This window comes from Podarcis filfolensis, assembly GCF_964270895.1.
Source record: "Podarcis filfolensis genome assembly, chromosome: 7".
Taxonomy (NCBI): Eukaryota; Metazoa; Chordata; class Lepidosauria; order Squamata; family Lacertidae; genus Podarcis; species Podarcis filfolensis.
In genome coordinates this window covers 2,584,518-2,611,891 of record NC_139603.1, presented here as the reverse complement: position 1 = coordinate 2,611,891, position 27,374 = coordinate 2,584,518, and the positions used below count along the sequence as shown (strand labels likewise).

At 39.9% G+C, this 27,374-nt stretch overlaps 1 protein-coding gene across 7 annotated transcripts in view; it reads left to right on the top strand.

The window, feature by feature from the left end:
- CFAP61 (cilia and flagella associated protein 61) overlaps positions 1-27,374 on the top strand; it is a 126,215-nt gene that overhangs the window by 5,266 nt on the left and 93,575 nt on the right. For 6 of the 7 annotated variants that reach the window (XM_083624433.1, XM_083624432.1, XM_083624428.1 and 3 more), the window contains exons 4-10: positions 2,774-2,850; positions 4,056-4,123; positions 5,853-5,979; positions 10,659-10,791; positions 16,588-16,738; positions 19,841-19,896; positions 24,586-24,678. In XM_083624433.1, the coding sequence (XP_083480559.1) occupies positions 2,774-2,850; positions 4,056-4,123; positions 5,853-5,979; positions 10,659-10,791; positions 16,588-16,738; positions 19,841-19,896; positions 24,586-24,678 (705 nt within the window). The remainder of the gene's footprint in view (positions 1-2,773; positions 2,851-4,055; positions 4,124-5,852; positions 5,980-10,658; positions 10,792-16,587; positions 16,739-19,840; positions 19,897-24,585; positions 24,679-27,374) is intronic. The other variant, XM_083624431.1, reaches the window with a different exon arrangement.

The window sequence follows — 27,374 nt, the reverse complement described above, 5'->3', positions numbered from 1 at the left end:
GTAAACTTCTATAGTGCTTCTGGTCTTGTTCTGATCTACCACTTACTCCACTGTCCTGCGACTTCCATGACTGCTCCACCTTATCTGATCATGGGCCCAGCACTCATTGTAGAAAATGCTCCTTTTTGCCAATTATTTTTATTGATTTTATTAATTATTACAAATCAAACTGAATTAATTTCATTTAATACAATTTCTTTAAAACCAGTTTCCCGCTCTCGTTACATATATATATATGTCCAAGATGTATCCCCATTGCCACTGCACTTCTCTCTTAGTCTCTAGCTGACATCACTTCACTTGCCATTGGAATCAATTCATTCAGCTGCCCTCTTTATCACCTTATTGTAGAACATGCTCTTGATCTGGTCTTTCCTGCTGAGCAGATCATGAGTGATCCAGCGGTAGAATAGATATGTGTCACTCTGCTGTCCTGTGAAATTTGGATTGCTGAAACTGACTCCCACTATAGGGTAGGGCAATTAAGATGGTCCATCTTAGGAGTTGCTGGTTTCCACTCAAAATTTAATACTACAGTTTATGAAGGTCCTGTGGAGATGTTTAGAGCACTTTCTGGTCAAACTTTACGGGATCAGTTTCACTTACTGCAGGCTGATGATGTAGATAAGATGTTTGCAAGGTTTGGGCTAACCATATGTTCTCTTGATCCTTGCCCACGATGAATTCTAAGATCTAGCAGGGAGGGAATTGATGGGTATGTCCTGGGAATTGTTAATGCCTCATTGCTGGAAAGACTGATGCCCTCCCACTTGAAAGTATTGGTGGTGCAGCCCTTCCTGAAAAGGTCCTCCCAGCCCCGTGATAATTTTTGCCCAGTTTCAGCTATCCCTTTCCTGGACAAGCTGATTGAGAGAGTGATGGTGATCAGCTGCAGACATGCTCAGATGGAACAGATTGTCTGTTTCAATCTGGGTTTGGCAGCATAACATCTTAGTTATCCTCTGATGACCATTACTGGGAGGGAGACTGAGGGAAGTGCTACCCTATTGGTTTTCTTAGCAGTATTCAGCATAATCAACTACAGTATTCTCTTGGAGTGACTCTGTGGCTTGGGAGCTGAGGCACTATGTTACAGTGGTTATATTCCTACCTGTTGGCTCACTGCCCTGAGACCTGCAGGTATAGGGTGGTATATAAATTCAATAAATAAAATAAAATAAACTTCTGCTTGGGTCCTTGGCAGTTGTGGCTGTGAACCCCAACAGGGTTCCATTTTGTCCCCCCATACCACGGGGAGACATCATCTGGCATTTTGGAGTATCATCAACACCAGTGTGTTGATGATACCCTGCTCTCTCTCTCCATTCCACCTGAATCAGAAGAGGCTGTACAGGTGATGGACCATTCTGTGTGGCATTGACAGTGATGGGCTAGACTAATTAAAATGAAACTGAATCCTGACACGACTGCTATACTGGTTCTCTGGTTCCAAAATTAGGCAGATGGCCTGTTCTGGGTGGGGTTGCACTCCCCTAGAAGGTATAGGGGCATATCTTCAGGGTACTCCTGAATTCTAAGTTCTCTCGAGAGACCCAGGTGGATTAGTGGTGAAGATTGCCTTAAACTCAGCTCTGGCTTGTTCACCATATGTTCCTGGACCTGGGCAGTTTATTTACACTGGCTCCCAGTACATTTCCGAGCACAGTTCAAGCTGTTGGTGCTGACCTTTAAAGGCCTAAATGGCCTTGGCACTGTAAACCTGAAGGAACGTCTCCACCCCAGTTGTTCAGCCCAGATACTGAGATCAAGCTCACTATGAGAAGTGAAGTTACAAGGAAACAGGCAGAGGGCCTTCTTAGTACTGGTGCCCACCCTGTGGAACATCCTCCCATCAGGTGTCAAGGAGATGAATATCTGTGAGCTGTTGGGCCCAATTCAAGGTGTTGGTGCTGATGTACAAGCCCTGAAAAGCTTGGGGCCCAAGTACTTAAAGGGGGGACACCTATGCCAATAGCTGTCAAACCAAGTTTTTGAGATCAGTGAGGGAAGCCCTGCCTTTTGATATGACCCATGGCATAGTGGTATGAGATGGGGCCTTATCAGTTGCAGTTTCTCATTTGGAACTCTCATTGGGGAAGGTGTTTGCCTCCCATGTTGACATTTTTAGGCATCAGTTCATTCCAGCTTTGGAGAGTGGAACGCAATGGCTAAGGGAAGGGTTAAACTTTTGCCTGAAGCTTTTCTCTTGAAAATGTTTGCCACTGCTTTGAATATAAAAAATAATACAGCCCTGGAAATAGTATATTAGTCATTAAAGGTCTAGCTCCACCTTAACCATAGCTGTTAATCCAGTATCTCTTTAGAGTATGAGCTGTCCTCAGTGCTGAATAGCAGCAGGGGTCAGCAACCTTTTTCAGCCATGGGATACCTCTATCAGGAGTTCTGTGTTTATGCTGGCAGTCCTGTGGAAATTGAATCTGTATTTAAGCTATTTATCTGTAAATTTAAGCTATTTATCTGCAAACATATATTCACCTGCTTGAGAGTAAGTTCTTTGGAATCAATGGGCCTACTTCTGTGTAGACACTCATAGGATTGCACTGTTATCCTTGCTAATGAACGTAATTGATACTGTTGTGCTTTAAATAGATGTTTTTTTAAATGACTTAATTCTGTAGCTATCTAATTATGTGACTATTTTGTTGCAGCATTTTGTACACATATTTTACAAGATCAGTGCCTAAGCTGCCATTTTGCAGTTTATTTAATTGAATGGAAGTTGTGCTGAATTGTTTGTATCTTTCATTCACAGCCTTTAAATACACTATTTATGCATCTTTTTGTGGCAACAGATGGATATGCTGTTGACTGTTGCCATGAAATTATGACGTAAGTTGATTTATATAGCGAATGTGGAGGCCCTGGTTGGTGTTTTAATTAAATAATAATTAAAGTGCTTAAATCCCATTTTAGCTGGTAGCATGTATGTACAAATATTCACTGGATTGTAGGCAATGCTGTTTTCAGTCTCTATTTTTAAGTTTTACTGTCACAAGGAGAGTCTTGGTTAGGTAAACAGATAACTTCTACATTATCTATTTTAGTTCTCACAAGCATAACAACCTTCCTAGTGACAGACAAAAAGATCTGTGTGAATTAGCCACTGGTTCCACGTATTTGCACAAACTTTGAGGTATTGATTCACATGCTGTGTGCGTGTTTCATAGAGACAGACAGAATTAACGTTGAATTTTGTATGTGGTACTTGATCATGTGATATTTGGTTCATTTTGTCTTCTGCTCAGCTAGCCAGTATTTGTGCAGATTGAACAGAAATTACAAGAAAAATACAGTCTGAATTCTCCAAATAGAGGACAAAATCAGACTTCTTTATGAAAAATAACGTGTGTTAGGTTAGCTTTGGAAACATTTATTAGAATGAAAATAAATAAATGTTTACTGTGCTTCATCATGTAGTACATCTTGCAGTTAATTCTTTCAATCCCATATCAAGTATACTGACTCAGTCTTTAATAGGATGAAGCAGATATCGTGACAGTAGTACCACTTTGTTCAGTAGGCTGTGGGGCAGTTTCCTATGGAATATCAAAAGTGTGTTTGGTAGAACTCATTGCTCCAGTTAGATAACCTTGGCCTGAAATCAGGATAAGGCTGAATTACATAATACCTCTTATGCTTCGTATAGCTCATACCTCAGTTTAATAAGAAACCTGCAGATTTCGGCTGAATGATTAAGCTTAATTTATTTGCTTCAGCCAGAGATCAGGTTGGTTTTCTGCAAGCTCTCATCTGGCCTTAAAATAAATTGTCTCTGGAATTTCTTCATCATTTGATGTGGTACAGTTTCTCCTTTTGTAAAAATGCCTTCCTGTTTTACTATATCTTATTGCCCATCTTATTTAACAGAGAAATTTCAAACACAATAACCAATATTTGAGTTTTACTATATCTTGTTGCCCATCTTATTTAACAGAGAAATTTCAAACACAATAACCAATATTTGAGTGCAAAATAAATGTTTTTCAAAGCTAAAACAGAAACTATTACTATATATAATTCTCTTTTTTATTCAGGACTGTTTTTAAAACTATCCCAGAGCTACATTTCATACTTCTCTTTGTACCATGCGAGGAGGATTTAGGTAAGACATGTTGAGGTCTTAAAACATTTAGGGGGCAGGTGGTATGGTTTCTCTTGAATAGTTGTGCTTCAAGCAGAGGTGTGGGGTTTTTTTGCCAGATCATCTAAGGCCTAAACTGCATATAATGTAGTTATTTTCCCAAACAGGTTTCTCACCCCCAAGGAACAGCATCTATGGGAGGGATGGTCGGCTGTGAGGAGGGGACTACTTAATCTTTTTCCAACCACTTATTCATTTAGTCAAAATAAAAATTAAACCACCCCCCGGTTTTTCTGAGTGGAGGAAAAAAATATGAGGATCAATGGATCCTTTAAAAATGAAATAAAATGATACAAATCAACAAGTAGCTTGCAGTTGGCCTTCAGATTGCATAAGTGTGCACAGCTATGCATTGTTTTTTATTTTTACAATTTTACTTCCCTAAAAGTCCTGTAATATGGGCTCCTCCAATACACCCTGGATATAATGTGAAAGCTCACCAGCAAACCCATGTTTCTGTGCCTTAGATGCATAGCTGTCAACTTTTCCCTTTTCTTGCAAGGAATCCTATTCGGAATAAGGGAATTTCCCTTTTAAAAAGGGAAATGTTGACAGCTATGCTTAGATGGCTCTCAATATTGGTAAAAGAGGAAGCAAATAGTGTGTCCTACTATCCTAGTTCTTCAGCTTGAACTCCAGATCCTATATTTTACTTGGTACCAATATAAACAATTATGTAAAACTACTTGTCAATAATTACTGAAGCCCATTGATTTCAGTGGGTCTCCTCTTAGTGCGACTCAGTTGGATACCACCCAAAATATCTCACATATTCTCAGTAATTCTTATAACAGCAGGAGGGAGACCAAGGCTGAGATATAATGGCTTGATGAAGGCTCCCTTTTGAAATGAGATATTAAGCAAGCATTTCCCAACTTGCACTCGTGCTCTAGCCCCTATACAACACCAGCTTCCAACGCAGGATCGGGCTATAAGTATATATATTGTTAGTTCTTGGCAGTGTTAACATACTGGAAAACTTAACAAGTCATTAACTACATCTTTGCAAAACCTAGTTCTAAATTACCAACCAGGTTCTAAGTCTTCAGTCCTGTGACTTCTTTCTGAGTGGACATGTATAGGATTATACTATTTTATTATATTTTTAGTATTATTGTAAAAAGCCATTCTATACATCTAGACAGAACATGCACTCTAAAAAATACTTATTGATCTGTACTGGATAATACCTGCCAGAAGTTGAGAAAAACAATGAACTAGTAAAATATTTTATAATAAGAGCATTTGGAAAATATACCATGATTAAATGACAACAGCAGGTCTAGCATATACTAGATATGGAAACACTTGTGTACTGATTAAGACAAGAGTCAAAATTTATAGGATTTTTCTGTCCTCTCTGACATCAACATTTAATATAAAAGTATTAGCTTGGGGTTGAGCTCATATTTTGTTCAAAAGCTCTTGGTAGTTATTCATTTTATAATGAATTAATAAAAAAGTATAATGAGGAAAAATTGAGAAACTAACACAAATCATCCAGCCTGTCTTGGTTCATAACCCTTATTTCACTTTAAGTATGTGATGTTGCTCTCTATTAAAAATGTTCAACTAATAGCAAGATTTGTACCAGAAACCAAAAACATTGTTTACTGAAGCATGTTTACTAGTGGCTGAAGATATTTAGTGCAAATCATGAATCATTTTCAGAATATTTTATTGTCTTCAGGCATAGACTTAGCAACTGCTTTTTCACCAGTGGAGAGCATAGCAGGTTCAACGTGGGATTCCGACTGTAATCTGTATGTGTCACACAGGCACCAATATTGTCCCCAGCTGTATGTCCGCTGTGCCAGGTAACAGTTATGCATTATTATGTGATTTTTGTGATAGTTAACTTCCTACTCCCTTCTTCATTTGTAGCCTCATAAATTCTAAGTCAGTTATTTTCATATATACTTTTTGTTCCTTTTCAAGTCTTAGTTGGGTCAATAATTTATATGGTTATGAGTTGGCTAATTATTTGTTCTATTCATGAAGTATTTCACTGTTTAAATACGAAGTGGAATAGTTTTTATATTGCAGAGAAATTCTGTATTACATAAGCAAAGAAACCAGTGATATTTCAGAGTTCTCATTCTCCAGCAATTTCTAAATGCTGGAACTTCCTGTGGCCTAGTTCTCCCTGGGGCAGTCTTTTTGTGCCTGAACTCCAGCACTTTATTCTTCAGATGAGGGTGCACATGACTGAATGTTCTGCCACATTTTTTTTATAAAAACCCTTCTATATGCATAAAACTAAGTGTGAGGGAGAATCATTCTAGTTTCTAGTGTTTTTGGCTGGTTGTTTTTGTATGGAGGAACTCCCACCTGCCATTTGAAGTATACTGGCCTGGTTCATCTGATATGGTAAGCCAACCTATGGCTTATAGGGAGCACAAAATATGCAGGCCGCTGGCTCCCAAAGAGGAGCTCACAGTTGCTTTGCTCCTCACTGGTTCTTTTTGTTCCCACACTGAACTGAACTAAGCCAAGGTTTGTCTTGTAAACCAGTCCGCTGTGTGTCTACCACCTTTTTGGCAACTAGACCTCTTTAACTTCAGCAAGTGTTCTCATTCGTCCCATGCACATCATTAAAAAAAAAAATATGAAGAGATTTATATTAAATTCATTATAGGATTTGGAGCATTTTCAAGGGTTCAACTGTCTAGTAGATTTCTGAAATAGTTTATTGAACTGTATGATATTTTCAAATACCAGCAAGCAATAAATGAGTTAGGAGTACCAAAATGGAAGTTAGTTCACCAGTAGAGGTCATCATAAGCCTTGTAACAAAGAACCTGTGCTATAGAAATCCCTTTGTAGGGAGGGGATTAATGAATGGCCAGAAGTACTTTTCATATCAGAACATTAACACAGTGTCTAAAAGCACTCTTTAGCTTTGGGTTTGTTTACCAAATGCAGTTTAGTTAAATGCTAGTTAATGGCATGTCAGTTTGATGGGTGGATTTGGGCCGGGTGTATGGCTGTGGCAGGAGGGGGTACTCTTCATTCCCTTCTATACTCTTTCCTTCCTTTCAGTTACCCCCCTTCTCCTTTTACTGTCTATTATTTCACCTTTCCTTTCTAGAGATGCTGGATGACGACAGTGCAAAAGATCGCTAATCAGTCCCCACAAAGTTTGTCATCAATGACATAGAAAGCTGCCTATTTACACTGACTGGAAATGGCTCTCAAGAAGTTCACAGAGGTCTCTCCCAGTCGTACATGCATATGCCAGGGTTTGAACCTTGAACCTTCTGCTTGCAAACCAGGTGTCTCTCACATTGCTCAAAGAGACCCTGAAGGGAGGGAACTCCCATCTCTGGGCTGCAGTCAGTGCAAATAAGTATAACCTTAACTAACAAGGACCTCTTTCCAGCAATGGTGTGCTATAGCATTACACAGTAATCTGTGCCAGGATGGTATTGTGCCATCTTGATTGGAAAAGAAATCACCAACATTCCCATGCCTTCTCCTTTGTTATGTACTGTACTGGCCCAAATATAAGCTGCACCTTTAAAATTGGAGGGGGGGAGAGAAAAAAAGGAAAAAAAACAAATATAAGTCACTCCATTCTTCACTGCTCCTGGCTGCATACTTGGGGGGGGGTCGTGCTGCGTTGCTGGCGGCCTTTCCCCTTCCTCGCTCTCTCCCTTCCTGGCCTTGGGGGAGAGGATGGGGGACTATGCACACGGCGGGCGCCGTTTTGCCATGCTCCTGGCTGCATACCTTAAGGTCGTGAATATAAGCCGCACTTTAGCTTTTCACGGTCGGAATTTGGGGAAAAGGTGAGGCTTATATCTAGAAGGTTTTAACAATGTTTTTGGATGGCATGCATATTTGTGGTATGATAAGGTTAAAGCTCACAAAGCATTTAAAAATCATATTGTTAGGAGATCTTTGTTTAATGCTTGGATCAGATACAAGGATTTACTGGAAAATAAGACCCCAAGGTGGTTGTCACCAATGGAAGCGAAAGCTCAGAAAAAGCTCAATATGGAGGCCAGTTGGCCAAAATATTGGGAAATTTTGGAGCAAGAAGGAGATAGACTGAAACTGCAGAGCTTTGAGAAATTAAAAAACAAAGTCCGAGACTGGCTTCATTATTTTCAGATAATGGAGGCATACAATTTGGACAGGAAAATTGGCTTCCAGGTGGAAAAATCTAAATTAGAAACAGAAGTGCTAGAACCTAAAACTAAAATTATGTCAAAAATGTATAACTTGCTGCTGAAATGGAATACACAGGATGAAACGGTTAAGTCAGCCATGATTAAATGGGCACAAGATCTTGGACACAACATCATGTTTGCTGACTGGGAACAGTTATGGACCACAGGTATGAAATTTACGGCATGTAATGCCTTAAGAGAGAATATTATGAAAATGATATACAGGTGGTACATGACCCCAGTCAAGCTTGCAAAAATATATCACCTGCCCGATAATAAATGCTGGAAATGTAAGGATGTTGAAGGTACATTCTTTCACCTTTGGTGGACGTGCCCAAAGATTAAGGCTTTCTGGGAAATGATTTATAATGAAATGAAAAAGGTATTTAAGTATACCTTCTTGAAAAAACCAGAGGCTTTTCTCTTGGGCATAGTCGGCCATTTGGTGCCAAAGAAGGACAGAACTTTTTTTATGTATGCTACAACGGCAGCAAGAATACTTATAGCAAAGCACTGGAAGACTCAAGATCTACCCACTCTGGAAGAATGGCAGATGAAGTTGATTGACTGTATGGGACTGGCAGAAATGACTGGCAGAATCCGCGACCAGGGAGAAAAGTCAGCAGAAGAAGATTGGAAGAAATTTAAGGACTACTTACAGAAATACTATAAAATTAATGAACTTTGAAAAGATGTTGGTTTGAGCTTTGGTGGTCTCTAGCTGTTATGATAAAGATAATGGGGACTAAAATTGTTTATTATTTAAAAAAAAGAGTTGAATGAAAATAAGGCTTATTTTAAAAGGAATGTTAAGAGATTAGGATTTGCTGAATTAACAGGTTGAACTAGAGAACAAGAAGGGGAGGTATGAGGAAGTCAAAAAAATATGTTATTGAAAGATTGTTATTGAAATTGATTTGTTTTTAATATTTTTCTTTTTCTTTTTGTGTTTATATAAAATTGGAAAATCTAATAAATATTTATATATATAAAAAAAGGTGAGGCTTATATTCAGGCCAATACGGTATTTTTAGTATATGTGCTGCCAAAGCGAGCACTCAATACGGTATTTTTAAAGCCCCTGCTTTTTATGATCAAATAACTTCTGTGGTGTTCCGTTCCAACCTATGAGCGGTTTGTTCCAAGTAACCAAGGCATTTTGCAGATGATTCCAGGAGCACTTTGATTGTATAGTTTTGTGTATACAAGGTGCTTATTTAATTTTATGCTGCTTTTAAAATAAATTTGGTTGTAAACAGAGCTTCTAGAATGTGCTACTGCATAAAAAATATATTCATCAATAGCTGTGTGTGTGTTGTAAAGCCAAGTTAGATTTACTTGTAAACAGCTTGTCCATGTAAAGAGATGTTCCTAGCTGCCAAGTCAAATGCATTTCACCAATCTGAGGCTGATCAAGTCTGTGAAGGGGAGACACCCTTTTCTTTTCCATTTGAATTCTCTGTACTAAAATCCTGTCTGCTATTACGAAAGTTAACACATCACATATTTAGACACTTAGATCTCCAGTCTTTCTTCATTTTCAGATCTCCAGTTATCAGAGTGACTCTGACTCTTTTGCAGACCATATTTGCTATTCCCACGAATGAGCAAGTGAAGTCCAACCATTTTTATATATGATATTTTTCAATATTAAAAATGTTACTTAAGCTTTTAATCCCAGTAATAATCTGCTATGTAAGACAAAAAAGAGGATAAGAAATTGCTGTATCTAATTTCTAACATGGAACATGTTCACCTTCTTGGAACTGTGTGTGTGTGTGAGAGAGAGAGAGAATGGTAAATAACTGATATTTTTTCATTACTTTTGAGAGAGAGGCATTCTAAACATGATCGGAGAAACTCTGTTTTATTGCAAGCATAGGCAAACTCGGCCCTCCAGCTGTTTTGAGACTACAATTCCCATCATCCCTGACCACTGGTCCTGTTACCTAGGGATGATGGGAGTTGTAGTCCCAAAACATCTGGCGGGCTGAGTTTGCCTATGCCTGTTTTATTGTTTTGCATGTTGCAGTGCTGAAACACAAACTGAAATTTGTTGGTATGTGGTAAGCTTTGGCTCAAATGAAGTCATTCATTTGAATGACTTGAATTTGGGTGCAAGGGCCATTTCACAAGTGCACTGAAATATCAAATTAACTGGAATATATTTCAAGATCACCTACTCCAAATGCTCATCCTGATTTTAAGAAGATCCTCTATACATTGAACATCTTCCACATGATTTTTTGCAAACTTTGTCTTCTGCAAAGTAAAATGTAGATTGTTTCCAGACATTCTTAAACAAGTCATCTCATCTGTAGAGTGGAAGACCACGATGATCTCACCCCTATCTTTGCACGCCACAATGATACCCTGAGAAAAACCTATGGAGATTACTTCCTTGCTGAACTGATAGAAGCACAAGATGAAGAGAATCGTGCTGTAGTTTGTGAGGTGAGTCATAATCTTATTACAAAATAACTGCTGGTCTACTGCTTTTTGCCTTTTTGATGGTTACTGTATGTGCCAATAGGAGGGTGGCTTGGATTAATTTCCAAATACCTGAGAACAACAGTTCATCTGGAGGTTGGGACACACTGCCATCACTTCATTTTTTGCATATGATCTGCAGTGTTTGGATGATCAGGGTTGCTTATAATACACCTGTTTCTGTGAAAGAAATAATCCAAGCAGTCTTTGATCTTAAATTTACACAGAAATTCACCTCTCCTGAGAAGGAAAATAAAGCAGAGGCAATGGGTAGACCCCACCTTGCTAAAGACATATATTCTATCTTTGGCATACCTTTGATAGATGACTCCAGCCAGGATTTGTCATAAGTGTTATCTTTCATAATTTAGTGTTGAAATTTTACTTATTTAGTCACATTTGCATCACATGTCAAAGAAATACAGCATCCAGAAAAATTGACAAGTGTTCAGCAGATAATAGCAGCAGAGAAGCAGTTAGAGACTGAAATATTTTTAGATACCATAAGTCTTTGGTATTACTTGGGGTTGTTAACTTCTGGTTTTAAAAATCCTGCCCCTCCCATGTGAGGCTGAGGAATGGCACAAACTGGCATGTCAAGGGCAGAGCATGGGAAAAGCTGATTGGCACTTGGTAAATCATGGATAGAGCTTAGCAGAATCTGGTGTATCAAGGGTTGAGTTGGCAAAACCAGGATTCTACTGGCTTTTCACTTTTTAGTATAGAATTATTTAATGCTTGTTTGGCATCTGTTGATTTCTTTATATTGAACTGAAATGATTCCTTTATTCTATGGGATATTTGGTTGTGGGCTTTTGTTTCTGTTTTAAATCATCTGCTACAGTTACATTATAGGATAGTAGTACAGAAAATATGAGGTTTTATAAAACACAACTCCATTTAAAAAGTTACTTACTACTGAGTCTGCCTAACAACTGGAAAAAAAACGTTATCTCTAGACAGTCTAGTATAGTGGTTAGCGTGTTGAACTAGGGCCTAGGGTTCAAATCCCCATTTGGCCATGAAGCTCACTGGGTAACCTTGGGCCAGCCACTGCCTCTCAGCCTAACCTACCTCACAGGGTTATTGTGGGGATTAATTGAGGAGCGGGAGACCCATCCCATGTACTCCTTGGAGGAAAAAAAGCTTGGATATAAACGCAACAATAAAAACACAGCACCTGGCATCAAGTTTGACTTGGAGTTTTCATTTTACGCTTTGCTAATGAATACCTGTGGGCGCAAAGTGGGAGCATTTTGATTGCAAACATTGCCTTTAGATAACGAGTTGATCACTCCCTTCTCCAGTGCTTCTGTTGCAATCTGTTTTATAGTCCTCCTTCCCTGATTGCTGTCTGTACCTCCAATTCAGGTATAATAATACTGAATTCTGTTGCAAGTTTCTTGTGTATATCTCTGATTTGTCCTAACCTTTCACCTGCAATGTTAATAGCGGACTACACTGCAGAGTTGACATAAACCATGCAGAGCCACAAACTCCTTTTCAACTTGTTACACTAGGATAATAACAAAGAACAATATTTGCATTTTCATTGGAAAATCTACACATACAAAGCAAAAACATTCACAGAAAATAAGAGAACAGAACTGCCTTTGCTTCTGTCTTTTTTCCTGGTGGGAAAGGCAGTGGTACAAATAAATCATGGATTTTCTCATTGTTTCCTATGAGCTGAGGTCAGCTACAAAATAAGTGGCATCTTTGAAGATGGAGGGAGGATGGACCCCCTTTTTTGTAGAGGTTCCCCAAAAATAATCCTGACAGACTGCTACCTGTCAGGCTGAACCTAGCCTGACAAACCCGAGACCAGCCTTCTCCAACCTGGTCCCCTCCAGATGTTTTGGACTACAAATTCCAAGCTGGCTGGGGCTGATGGGACTTGTGGTCCAAATATCTAGAAGGCACCAGGTTGGGTAAGTCTGGTTGAGGCTGTCTGTTTGGAGAAGTGTTTGTAAGTCAGGGATAGGAAACCATCAGCCCCAGCCTGCATGGCCAGTGGTCAGGGATTCTGGGAGTGGTTGCCCAGCAACAGGTTCTCCATCCCTGTTCTAAGCCCTACTGATAAGTGCCCTTCCTCTATTCCACTTCTAGACAAAATAAAAAGTTTTCCCAAACTCCAAAGGACACAGGCTTTAACAAATCCTTGTAAAACAGAGCACAAGGGCTAGCTTATAACTGTGTAGTCTAGCACACAAGGAAGATTTCAGTGAGTAATACTGGAGAAATGCCTTTTTAAAACCAGTGAGGTTAACTGTCAATGTTTGTTTGGTGGGGAAGAGGAGGAAGAAGATAAGGCAGCAGATCACATTCATAGACTTTTAAATTTAAGCAAAACCACAGTCTGAGAACACTTAGTCCCTTACAGAGCATCTCTGGTCAGTTGTTTAATGTGCTTCCAAAGGAGACTAAAGCACTAGGGTGATGCAAGTAGAAACCCATCCTTCCTTTGGCAGAGTATAAAGAAAGTTGAATGGAAGTAAAACAAAAAGTATGGCTTCCATGTAAGAATCCAGATTCCCAGATACTTTAGATGCCACTGTTGGTCTAAATCAGAATATAGGGATTTTTCATAGCATCAGAAGTAACTGGGAAGTTCTGTCTCCAAGCAACAGAATAATAAGTACTGTAATAGAATACCGTATTTTTCGCCCTATAGGACGCACTTTTTCCCCTCCAAAAACGAAGGGGAAATCTGTGTGCGTCCTATGGGGCGAATACAGGCTTTCGCTGAAGCTTGGAGAACGAGAGGGGTCGGTGCGCACCGACCCCTCTTGCTCTCCAGGCTTTAGGAAGCTATCAGCAAGCCTGGGGAGCCTGCGGGAGTTCCTGAAGCAGAGCCTTGAAGCAGAGCGCCCCTCGCGCCGGGCAAACATCCGCAGCCTGTGGAGCCCTGCGGGAGTTCCCGCAGGGCTCCCTAGGCTGCGGATAGCAGCCTGCTGCACAGAGCGCGGGGCGCGCTGAAGCAGAGCGCGGGGCGCGCTGAAGCAGAGCGCCCCGCGCTTCGGGCAGACATCAGGCAGCCCCACAAGCTCGGGGGACAGCAGGGAGGCGCAGCGCCGCCATCCCGCTGTTCCCTGACCTGGTTTTGATTCCCCGACCTGTTTTTTGGGGGGAAATAAAGGGGGGATTTCCTTTATTTCCCCCCCAAAAAACTAGGTGCGTCCTATGGGCTGGTGCATCCTATGGGACGAAAAATACGGTAATTATTCTAGGTTTGTTATAAGCCCTTGGATTTCATTGGTTTGCTAGTGCTCTCTGCCATGTTCTGACTTCAGTCCAATGAAACATTGGTTTCTTTACCTTAGTATTGCTAAGGTTAGGCAGAAGTGACTGCTTATGATTGAAAAGCAGTTGCCAGCCAGTTTCTTGTTTTAGTTTCGCAGTAGTAACTGTAAACTCTGCTATGGAGTTCATTAGAGGAAAAGTGTTTATTCTTTTACATCATCTTAAGGATCTAGTACTTCCAGGGGGAAAGGGCTGGCTGTGGGACTTCCCTCTTGGTGAATCATCTTCAGGGCTTTGCCTGCCGCTCCTGAATCAATGCAGCAATTATCAGTAAGTAAAGAAGGCATTGGCAGAGTATAGCTGTGAAATTTTAGCTTAAAAAATGCTAGCAAAAATAAAATACTAGCCAGTGGTCTGTCAATCTTAGTCATAAATTATGTATTTATCTATTTATCTGTTTTTAAGGGAAATGCATCACCATGTGTTCAAGTGTTAAGAGTTCATGGGCTTTTTTAATTTTGAGTGCAAAGAAGGTTCATCAGTCTCAAGAGGTTGAAAAACAGTGGTGCAGAGTATTTTTAATAAACTCCTTAGTTTAAATGACACCAGTGTAGCGTGCTTACAGCTTGGTTTCAATTAATCATTTAGCAGAGTAAAACACTTGTTCAAAGCTTATCTTATAAATATTGCACCCTTGTCTGGCAATTATCAATACAAACCCAAGAAAATCCTTCAGAGGTTCATCAGTGCTGCTGTAGCTTGGGAAAGCACTGCCGTGTGGGCCAAGCTAGAAGTCAGTTTGCCCTCCAAAGAATGAAGCTGGCGGGTTCTTTCTGCACATATGGCAGATAGATTGTTTAATCAGCTTCAGCTGAGCCTTGGGCCTAAAATTACATTGGAGCCAAGCAACTGCAGGGCTCCAGCTTTGTTCAGCTAAGCAAACAAATGATCAAGGGGGGAGGGGAACTATATGTGCTTTTATTTTTATTGAAGTGTTGATGCCAGCTGTGTCAATTCAGTTCTTTAGAAAAATATTGGTTTAGGACCTAGACGAAAAGTTGAACCACTTGGAAAGCTATTTTTGTCTAATACTGTTGGTCAAACAATTGCATGATGCTAAAAGACAGGGCCATTTTCCTTGGTGCTATGACTTCTGTGTGTAACAAAGGGCCAAACAAGATGTAGCACTAAACATGAAGTCACTCTAGTTAAACAGCAGCAGCAGCAGCAGCAGTAAAGGCAGGCAGCCCTGCTTTTCATTGGAAACACAGAATGCAGAGAAGGAGTTTACTCTTTTTCTTCCCAGGTGCAGTGCCAACGAAAATTGTCCCACTGAAAATTAGTCCTGGGACAGGAAGGTGAGGGATGGTTCCTCACACTTGCTCTAAAGTTTAATTATACAAATGTTGACTGGGAAAATCCTAAGCGTATTTATCAAGGATACCTTCTGAATAAACCTGCTTAGGATTCATCCAAGTATCTAGTTTTGCTTGTATTTTTTAATTTCCCAAGTTCTTATTAACCATGTTTTTGTTGTAATGGGATCTTTTTCAGTCTTGACAAATGACTATTCAGTAAGCTATTATTAAATAGATTGTAATTTCTACCACTTTGAGGGGTCCATATAATACAATCAGGAGGTCTTTGGGCATTTCCTATCCAGGAGTATTTATTTCTGCCAAGACCGTTGGAGAGAGAGGTTTGGAAGAGTGATTCTTTACTCTCACATAGCAGGGTTAGCACAGTGGCAGTTACAAGCACGTTAAAACGTGGTTAATTTATATCTGTCCTCAGCTACCTTTAAGCAAACATTCCCCATGAAAATAATATTCTAATTTCAATTATAGTGGTACCTCGGGTTACATACGCTTCAGGTTACATACGCTTCATGTTACAGACTCCGCTAACCCAGAAATAGTACCTTGGGTTAAGAACTTTGCTTCAGGATGAGAACAGAAATCATGCTCCAGCGGCGCAGCAGCAGCAGGAGGCCCCATTAGCTAAAGTGGTGCTTCAGGTTAAGAACAGTTTCAGGTTAAGAACGGACCTCCAGAACGAATTAAGTACTTAACCCGAGGTACCACTGTATTTCACATTGCATTTGGCATTGCATATTAACAAATACACTTCTCTAATCAAATTCTACATTATAATACATTGCTCGGTTTGCTCTTAAAATTTCTCCAGAATAAATAGATATTTCTTGTAAATATTTCTATTTAAGATATTCTTTAGCTGTGTTATATGAGAAAGCATTCTTTAGGGCATATTGAATTAGATTGGCCAATGGTTTCCCTCAGTGCTTTTTTTCCTTAAAAAAAATGTTTAGGGGTACTCTCATTTTCCTACTCATGTTGAAATACTGCCCCTCAGTGAGGCCAAACTTATATCCACAAAATGTTTAGGGGGGTATGCGTACCCCTGCATCCCCCCAGAAAAAAAGCACTGGTGTCCCTTCTTAGCTTTTGAAATACTTTTTTTAAAAAGATTGACATCTGTTCAATTATCATGTTTCAGGATGATGGCATAGCAGTGGGCTTCATGAGTGTATGCTCTGAAGTGAGTATACAGTTGCTTCATGACTGTTTTGACTTGGGTCCCTTCCACGGACTATGTAAACCACACCCAGATGACATTCTGAAGCCACCACGGAAGCCAAGTGACATAGGTAAAAATGCAACGCTTTGTACAGTTTAATTAACTGCATTGCTTTGAATATTGTTAAACGCTCAGGTGAGAGACAAGGGAAGTAGGTGGTATTTATATAAGGAACTCATTTTTATAGTGGATTTTTTCCTCTTTTTTTGTTCAGAGGAGAAAGGAAATAGGTGAAATTGCCCAGTCTGTCAGAAGGTTTGAGAAAGTGGTTTCTATACCTAGCCCCCAGGTGAGAGTTTGTTATTACAGAGAGAACCCTTACCCCCCCCCCGCTGCCTCCAGTGAGAAAAAAGGGGAGGTACTTGGTATGAATGTTTTCCGTGGGCATTAGGCGGTCACATGGGTTAATATCTGCCCCAAAGTCCAAGGCAAGAAATATTCAAACTCAGTGAGTAAGCAGCTACTTCCTGTGCTCCTTCAGTCCATTAGGTGGACCTTTCTCTAGCTAATTCCAGCTTGCTCTAACTGTAGACATTAGTTTTTCTATGTATGTTCCAGTTGTCCTGTGGAGAAATCTTCACCTGAACTAGGGTTGCCATACATCTGGAATTTCCCAGACATTTCCCAAAAAGAGCTCAATAAGTTTTTTGTCCTGAATTTACTTCTAGAAATATGGCAACCCTACTTGAACGCAATCCATTTTTCATGGTTAAAGCTGTGCAGGTTGGAGCACAGTCACAGTGTCATGCAATAAGGCAGATACACCCATTGTAAACTTTCTATTTTCTCAAGTTATTCTAGCATATTGAAGTGTGAACATTGTTAACTTATAACTGAAAGATAATGACATGCATGAGCCTGGGAAAAATGCATTACCATCAGGGGCTTTAACTGAGCTCTTGCAAGTAAATGTACAGCTTCCAATACCTGCTTTTGTGGTTACGCTATTGTGTGTAGCTTTGAAATGTGGTTAAATTAACCCATGCAAAATTTTACACCAGCAGGGGATGCTACCATTATGTTTTGCACTTGGTTTGACAAATGCTGTTTCATAAGTTTGCTTTTACAAATAATTCTGTTTTCATGCAGCTTTAATAAAAAAGGGTTTTGAGCTGATTAGCTTGAAAATGATTATATATTTTCTCTCTCTGAAAATGTAATAAAAAACCATTTTTGAGCCATCTTGATGTAAGTGGTATTTTTCACAATAATTATAGTAATTTGGTTGTTGCTGTATCTGGAATTAGAAATTAGTAGTTACAGCATTTCTAACAGAGGATGAATTATTCTGTTGTAGCGTTCACACTGAATTGACTTTTTCAGCCAACCTGCTGATTTTCACCTCCAGTATTAATTCATCTCTTCCTATTATATTGTTTAAGGACTTTTTAAAAATTATAGTTAAAATAAAGGTTATGGTCCTCCAATATTTATTCTTGGCATATCTAAATCACAGTAATAATGCAGTAATTAAATTGATGCTGGTGAATTATAAGCATGTTTAAAGGAAGTTCTGAAGTTCTAATTAATTTGCATATAAAATGTAACCCTATTATATTAAAAAATATTATTTGGCAGTTAAGTATGCTAATTACTTGTTCACCCCAAATAGTTAGAATATGTTGTGGTGAGAGCATCCTTAATTATTCCATGTAGGGTAAGCTTATTTTTTTTTACTGTTAGTGTTTTTCATTATCTGTTCATGTTTCCAACCCCTAAGGCTGCAGTTGAAACCACATTTACTTGAGAATAAGCCTCGTTGAATTCAATAGGACTTGCTTTTGAATTCTTGAAGTCTAAGTGTGTAGGATATGAGGTTTATGAAAGTACCCTTTAATTCTCTACCTTGGGAAGGATTTACTCTGGCCCTCATATGCTGTGAATTTGCTGTCATATTGCTTTGCTCACTAATTTCTCTGTGTCACTTAAATGATCTGTATTACGTATTTTGTTTTAAGATGTTCACAGCTTTGAGGCATTTGTGGTTTAAAAGCAATATATAAATAAATGCGAATAATGTATCATAACAGTATCTTAGTTGTGCAGGCAATAACAGACTCTCAAGTCCTATTAGTCTTTCTGGAATGTACATGTATTAATCCCTAGATGTCCGTTTGGGAAACCAATGAAGAAATTTATTGCAGTATCAGTCAAGGCAGTCAAGGAGATGCAAAATAGCAAATATAGTGGTACCTCAGGTTACATACGCTTCAGGTTACATACACTTCAGGTTACATACACTTCAGGTTACAGACTCCACTAACCCAGAAATAGTGCTTCAGGTTAAGAACTTTGCTTCAGGATGATAACAGAAATCGTGCTCCGGCAGCGCGGCAGCAGCGGGAGGCCCCATTAGCTAAAGTGGTGCTTCGGGCTAAGAACATTTTCAGGTTAAGAACGGACCTCCGGAACGAATTAAGTACTTAACCCAAAGTACTACTGTACTCTTAAATGACCAAATCTTCACTATTTCACTATATCCTTCACATTATGCCAAACTAAATGTGAAAGTACACTCAAATGCATGAAAAGGAGTGAGTTAGGCCCCATCCCCTTTTTAAAAAGAAATTCAAATTTGGGAAAGCAGAAAAGAGCCAAACATGTAACAGGAGAAGAAGAACCTCGGCGGTAAGTAGTTTTAAGGAAGGATATAATAGAAGAATTGATTATACCATTTTGAATATACCAAGGGCAGCAGAGAAATAAAGAAAGCAAGATGGAACAAGGAGAATAGCAAATAGATTTGTATTTTGTTCAGTGCGGAACTTTTTAATGCAAAAGTCTTTAGAAAATTGGCAACATTGCTTTTAAAGCAGCAGTTTCAGCATCTAATGAGGGATACCAAAAATGTTAAGGTACTATGACCTTGCCTCAAACTAGGGAGGCAGTCCTCCTCCATATGTTGCTGGGCTTGCAACTCCCATCATCCTTAGCCACGGGCCATGCTGGCTGAGGCTGATGGGAGTTGGAGTCCAGCAGCATCTGGAGGGCCCTGGGTTCCCCATTCCTGCTGTCCAAAATTGAATAAATGTATAGCACAGAATATAAAAACTCAGAACACAAGCTTGCAAGAGAAATTACTTCATGTTGCTTTCCATTTCATTATTGATCCCATTATTAATCTCTTAATTTTCTTCTTTTTATTCTCTCTTCACTTCTCACCTCCATCCAGCTGATGAAACCAGCGTAACAAGTCAAAAAGAAGAAACACCAGATATGGATAGTGAGGTAAATATCACAAAGAATTCATTAGACTGAAAACAAAACAATTGAACAGATGGTGACTTTAAAAATCACATGACATGGTGTAAGTGATGTCTCACAGCGCTTGGAAATGAATGCTGGAAAGGCACATTTTTAAAAAGTGTATTGTTAACAATATACAAACATATAAAATTCTCAGAAACTATTATTCATTCATTTATTTATTCACTCAGTTTATACGCCGCCCTATACCTGGAGGTCTCAGGGCAGTTCACATGCAATTAACTGACAATATACACTAAGTACAATCAAAACACGGTCACTTTTGAGTCCATTTGCACTTCAGAAGAGTGAACTAGTTGCATGTTTATCTTCCTCACTGATATAGGTGGGACATAAATGTAAGTCTAGTTTGTGCCCACTTTTAGCTCTGTGATTCAGAAAGAGAAGCATATTTTCCATGATAATGTGCAAAGTAAGGACCCAGCTGCCCAAGTCTCCCAAGATCCTTGGCCCCTTAAAAAGACTGAAGTAGACCAAAAAGCAGTGAAGATAGCTTGAGAAACCTGGGGGAGACCAGGGCAGGCAGGGTGTGGCTAATATGAGGGGAAAGTGTTTCTCTGTCAGGCAAACACAGGGTTGGAGCAGACTTGAAGAGGAATGGCGTGGAGCTAGGGATGGGGTTTGTTGAAAGTTGAAAGTCTTCAACAGATGTCCAAAAGACAGCAGAAATTGTTCCTGTCTTATATATGTAATAGGTAGCACCTATGTACTAAGGTAGCACCACTACACTAAAGTCCAGATTCCTACAGTATGCGGAATGCACCCACAGATAGGGTGGTACCTGCAAGACGCCCTCTCCTGCAAAGTACAGTGATCAGTTGGGTGTATAAGGGATGAGACAGTCTTTTAGGTGTCCTGGTCACAAGCCATATAGGGCTTTATGCACCAGCCCCAGTAGCTAATTTGCAGCCAGTGCAATTCTTTTAGCTCTTCTGTAATATGGTGATATTCTTCTGCAGGGAGCCAGTGCATTTTGCACTAGTTACAGCTTCCAGGGCAGTCTCAAGGGCAGCCCCACATAGAGTACATTGCAGCAATCCAGTCTGTAGGTTACCAGCACATAGATGGTAGTGGTTAGGCTATTCTGGTCCCAAAATGGCCACAGTTGTCCTACTAGCCAAAGTTGGTGAAAGCCTCTCCTATCCATTGAGGTCACCTCTTGTGACAGAGATGATTCCAGAAGCACTTTCAGAGTACAAACCTGCTCCTCTGTACACTCCCTTGAGCTCCTTGGAGAAAATGTAAGATATAAATACAATCAATATAATAAATAATAATATAATCAATATAATAAATAATAATAATAATAATAATAATAATAATAATAATAATAATAATAATAATATTGATTGTATTTATATCTTACCTTTTTCTCCCAGGAGCTCAAGGTAGTGTACATGACTGCCCCTCCTCAGCTAATCTCAATAACAACCTTGTGAGGTAGATTAAGCTGAGAGGCAGTGACTGGCCCAAGGTCACCCAGTGAGCTTCACGGCCAAGTGGGGATTTGAACCCCAGTCTCCCATATCCTAGTTCACACACACAGGATAACACTTCAAGCATCTGATGAAGTGGACTGTTATTATGAAAGCTTGTTTCATAATAATAATTATCATAATAATAATTATGAAATAACATTTTTTAAAAAATATTATTATTTATACCATGCCCTCCCCAGCCAGAACCAGGCTCAGGGCGGCTAACACCAGTAAAATTATAATTATACAATTATAATAAAGCAAATTATAATAAAGCAAAACATAATAGGGGAAAACAACAACAAAACAATTTAAAATACAGGTTAAAATGCAGTTTAAAATGCAGCCTCATTTTAAAAGTAGCCCATGGATCAAAACTGTAAGGGGAGGGAAAACATAAGGGTCAGACTGAGTCCAAACCAAAGGCCAGGCAGAACAGCTCTGTCTTGCAGGCCCTGTGGAAAGATGTCAAGTCCTGCAGGGCCCTAGTCTCTTGTGACAGAGCGTTCCACCAAGTTGGGGCCAGTACTGAAAACGCCCTGGCCCTAGTTGAGACCAATCTAACCACCTTGTGACTTGGGACCTCCAAAGTGTTGTCATTTGTGGACCTTAAGGTCCTCTGTGATATACCAGGAGAGGCAGTCCCATAGGTATGTAGGTCCTAGGCCATGTAGGGCCTTAAAGGTCAAAACCAGCACCTTAAACTTGACCCTGAACTCCACCGAGAGCCAGTGCAGTTGGTAAAGCACTGGATGAATGTGGTCCCGTGGCAAGGACCCCGTAAGGAGCCTCACCGCAGCATTCTGCACCCGCTGGAGTTTCTGGGTCATAATGAATGAATGAATGAATTTACTTTATTATGGTCACAGATCAGCATAAGCAAAGCACCTAAATAAATAGCATAACAGTATCTCTCAGCAGATAATTATTAAGTTAATTGGGAACAAGAGCCCAACGTAGATTAGAACATATACACAGAGTACTTGATTAAGCATAGATAATGGATGAATAAAAACCAATAAGGAAAATTTAAAGGAGATCAGTTTTAAAAGACCAGCTGTATGGGGCGGGGCTTCAAAAGTTTCATAATGACTTTATTAGTCATAAGACTCTTCATTGTTTTTGCTGCAAGAGACTAACATGGCTGTCCCTCTGGAAATTATTTAAAACATAGTGAAAAAAGATCTCGAAACATGGTCAAATTTGAAGCTTTCCTTGATGGGTCGAATAGCAGCTGTAAAGATGAATGTATTGCCTAAAATGCTGTTTTTGTTTCAAACATTACAAATTGTGGACAAGATGGAATGTTTTAAGAAGTGGCAGAAAGATATTTCTAAATTTGTCTGGCAGGGCAAGAAGCCTAGGATAAAATATAAGATTTTGACTGATGCAAAAGAAAGGGGTGGCTTCGCCCTGCCAGACCTCAGACTCTATTATGAGTCAGCAGCATTCTGCTGGTTGAAAGACTGGCTGCTTCTGGAAAACACAGACATTTTGGATTTAGAAGGTTTTAACAATGTGTTTGGATGGCATGCATATTTGTGGTACGACAAGGTTAAAGCTCATAAAGCGTTTAAGAATCACATTGTTAGGAGATCTTTGTTTAATGTTTGGACTAGATATAAGGATTTACTGGAAAACAAAACCCCAAGGTGGTTGTCACCAATGGAAGCGAAAGCTCAGAAAAAACTCAATATGGAGGCCAGTTGGCCAAAATATTGGGAAATTTTGGAGCAAGAAGGAGATAGACTGAAATTGCAGAGTTTTGAGAAATTAAAAAACAAAGTCCGAGACTGGTTACATTATTTTCAGATAAGGGAGGCATACAATTTGGACAGGAAAATTGGCTTCCAGGTGGAAAAATCTAAATTAGAAACAGAAGTGCTAGAACCTAAAACTAAAATCACGTCAAAAATGTATAACTTGCTGTTGAAATGGAATACACAGGATGAAACGGTTAAGTCAGCCATGATTAAATGGGCACAAGATCTTGGACATAACATTATGTTTGCTGATTGGGAACAGTTATGGACCACAGGTATGAAATTCACGGCATGTAATGCCTTAAGAGAAAACATTATGAAAATGATATACAGGTGGTACATAACCCCAGTCAAGCTCGCAAAAATATATCACTTGCCCGATAATAAATGCTGGAAATGTAAGGAAATGGAAGGTACTTTTTTTCACCTATGGTGGACGTGCCCAAAGATCAAGGCCTTCTGGGAAATGATTTATAACGAAATGAAAAAGATTTTTAAGTATACTTTCCTGAAAAAAACAGAGGCTTTTCTCTTGGGTATAGTCGGCCATTTGGTGCCAAAGAAGGACAGAATCTTTTTTATGTATGCTACAACGGCAGCAAGAATACTTATAGCAAAGCACTGGAAGACTCAAGATCTACCCACTCTGGAAGAATGGCAGATGAAGTTGATTGACTGTATGGGACTAGCAGAAATGACCGACAGAATCCGCGATCAGGGAGAAAAGTCAGCAGAAGAAGATTGGAAGAAATTTAAGGAATATCTACAGAAACATTATAAAATTAATGAACTTTGAAAAGATGTTGGTTTGAACTTTGGTGGTTTCCAGCTGTTATGATAAAGATAATGGGGATTATAATTGCTTTTGTTACTAAATTTAAAAAAGTTGAGTGGAAAATAAGGCGATATTTTAAAAGGAATGTTAAGAGATTAGGATTTGCTGAATTAACAAATTGAACTAGAGAACAAGAAGGGGAGGTATGAGGAAGTCAAAGAAATATGTGATTGAAAGCTGTTAACTGAATTGTTTTTAACTTTGTTTTCTTTTTCTTTTTCTTTTGGTCTTTATATAAAATTGGAAAATTCAATAAATATTCATTAAAAAAAAAAGAAGTTTTGTAAGGAGGAATATGTGAAATATTGCGAAGAAAATAAAGAAGAGAGACATTAGTTATGATACTTAAATGTAATAGTGAAAGTAAGAAATGTAAATTAAGTGGGAAAGATTGGAATATTTTCAGATGTGATTGACGGAAATCAAAAAGTTGTATAAGATATAAAAGTATGTTTTATTATTGTTGAAAAAAAAAGGAAATTATTTAAAACACTGATACTGATTGTTTCACTATAGAGATGTACACATAGTGTTTAACAAAACATTTCATATTCTTTTATTTGTATTTCTCCAGAGAGGTAGCAAAATTGGGAGCTTCCTTTCTCAAGCTTCACATGTTAGTGCAAATGCTAGTAAAAGAGAAAGCATTCTTCGTACAACGTCAGAGGTGAGGCCCATTGAAATTAATAGTTTACAGCCTTAGTTATTCATATCTTGATACTTTATTTTTAAAATGTTCTCTCTGCTGCTGGATGTCAAAATTTAAGTCATTATCACTAGTTTAGAATATGGGAGACTCTTCAGTACTGGTGGTAGCTCAGACTAGAATGGTACAGAATAGCTGTGATGGTGCTTGGAATCTAGAGCTAAATTGCTGAAAATTCTGCATCTTAACTTCTCCCAGTTCTGCTTACCTTAGAAGTAACAAAACCAGCTTACTTAAATCACTCCCATTTTGATCACAAATTGATACACAACAGTTGGTGATACAATCCTTTAGTTTGTTCATTGTTGTGTTTCAGCAAAAGAAGGAAAATTTATATAACGCAAATTACAGCACTAGGAGAAATCAGTCAACTGTGGGCTGAGTGAAATAGGTCAGTCAGGAAAGGGAATGTTGATAATGAGCCAGTAAGAGTTTCTGTCTCTTCTCCCAGGATCCCATCACAGGTAAGTTTGATGTCCCACTCGGGCATTGCAGTTTGGAGTGTTCTGCAAGGGTTGGGTCTTACTGCGTAGCCTCTGGCAGTGGACCTTCTCTTGGCATCAGGTCAGTATCAGGCAATATGATCCCTAAGACTTCTCTGTTCTGGCACCAGGCCTCAAGCTCTTCAGACAGGTCTCACTATTCTTCACCCTCTCTACTTTTTTCCTCTCTTTTCTGAGTCACCTTGTCTCTCTTGCCCCTTTTTTTGCAACCAGCTGTCTTCAGGGGAGTAGGAAGGGCGGGCTGTGGGGTGGGTCGCCCTAGGTGTCATCCCTGAGGGGGTGTGACAAAATCCCCCCAGGCGTGATGGCCGCTGTTCCGGATCCCCCCTGGGCAGATCGCCCCCACCCCCAGGTGCCCAAACGGCTTGCTCCGCCGCTGGCTGTCTTAAGTCTTCTGTCTCCATCCCTCCACACCAATTCCCATCATTCTCTTTGTAGCAACATATTGCTTTGCATTTAGATTTTGTATATACTACTACTACTTTTAATAATAATAAATTTTATTTATACCCCGCCCTCCCCAGCCAAGACCGGGCTCAGGGCTGCTAACAACCAATAATAAAAACAAGTTGATTAAAATACAACTTAAAAAACAATATTAAAATACAAATTAAAACATTAAGATGCAGCCTCTTCACAGGAGGAGAAAGGAAAAAAGAAAGAGGGGGAGGGAATCAAATTGATTCTAAGCCAAAGGCCAGGCGGAACAAATCTGTCTTACAGGCCCTGCGGAAAGAAATCAGATTCCGCAGGGCCCTGGTCTCATGAGACAGAGCGTTCCACCAGGCCGGAGCCAGTGTTGAAAAGGCCCTGGCTCTGGTTGAGGCTAATCTAACTTCCTTAGGGCCCAGGACCACTAGGGTGTTGCTATTTATGGACCTTGAGGCTGTCCGTGGGGCAGACTGGGAGAGGCGGTCCCGTAGGTATGGGGGTCCTAGGCTGTGAAGGACTTGAAAGGTCAAAACGAGTACCTTAAATCTGACCCTGTACTCCATCGGGAGCCAGTACAGCTGGAAAAGCACTGGATGAATATGCTCCCATTGCAGAGACCCCGTGAGGAGCCTCACTGCAGCATTCTGCACCCTCTGGAGTTACTGGGACAGCTTCAAGGGCAGCCGCACGTAGAGCAAATTACAGTAATCAAGCCTGGAGGTGACCGTCACATGGATCACTGTGGCCAGGTCGGGACAGGAAAGGTAAGGGACCAACTGCTTGATGCGGCAAAGGTGGAAAAATGTCGCCTTGGCTGTTGCTGTAACCTGTGCCTCCATGGAAAGGGAGGCGTCAAGGATTACACCCAAACTCTTAACGGAAGGCAATGGCACTAATTGGGCCCCCGCAAGAGAAGGGAGTTGGTCCTTCATCCCCATACCATCCCAACCCAGCCATAGGACCTCTGTCTTTGAAGGATTTAGTTTCAATCGGCTCCCACGAAACCATCCAGCCACAGCTTCCAAGCATCTGGTCAGTGTGTCTGTCGCCGAGTCGGTATGGCCATCCATCAGCAGATAGAGCTGAGTGTCATCAGCATATTGGTGACAACCCAGCCCAAAGCTCTGGACAATCTGGGCAAGGGGGCGCATAAAGATGTTAAAAAGCATCAGGGAGAGGATTGCGCACTGCAGCACTCCACACACCGAGGAGTGGCGCGACGACATCTCCCTAGCGCCACCCTCTGTCCCCGACCAGAGGTAGTACCTTTGGCCACACAGTAGCCAAATCACATGGGGCCTTTGCCTTATGTACACTTGTTTTTGCATTTCTGTCACACTCTACTTAGTAATCTTCAAATTTCTGTATATTACATCTTTCTGCTATTGGGAAAGCTGACTGTTCCCACCACTGGGGAGGCAAGACTGCAAACACACGGTAAACACATGCATGAAAAGTGTTGGTGCTTGGTCTTGGCACTTCAGATATTCTCAGTCTTTGTTCTTTTATTTCAGCCTTGTGGTCCAGCAGTTGTTTGACTACTTTCCTAATCCCCCTTTTATGTTGTTCCATGTCCCTTCAAAGGCTACTTCCTCTTTTTCAAGAAACTAGCCTTTTCTACACATCTTCTTTATGTAATTTTTTGTCCTCATCTTGCTTTTCAGTTTCTCCATTTCAGAAAGGTTTTCCCCCCTCTGTGCACCTTTTCAGTTGCTCCCATTC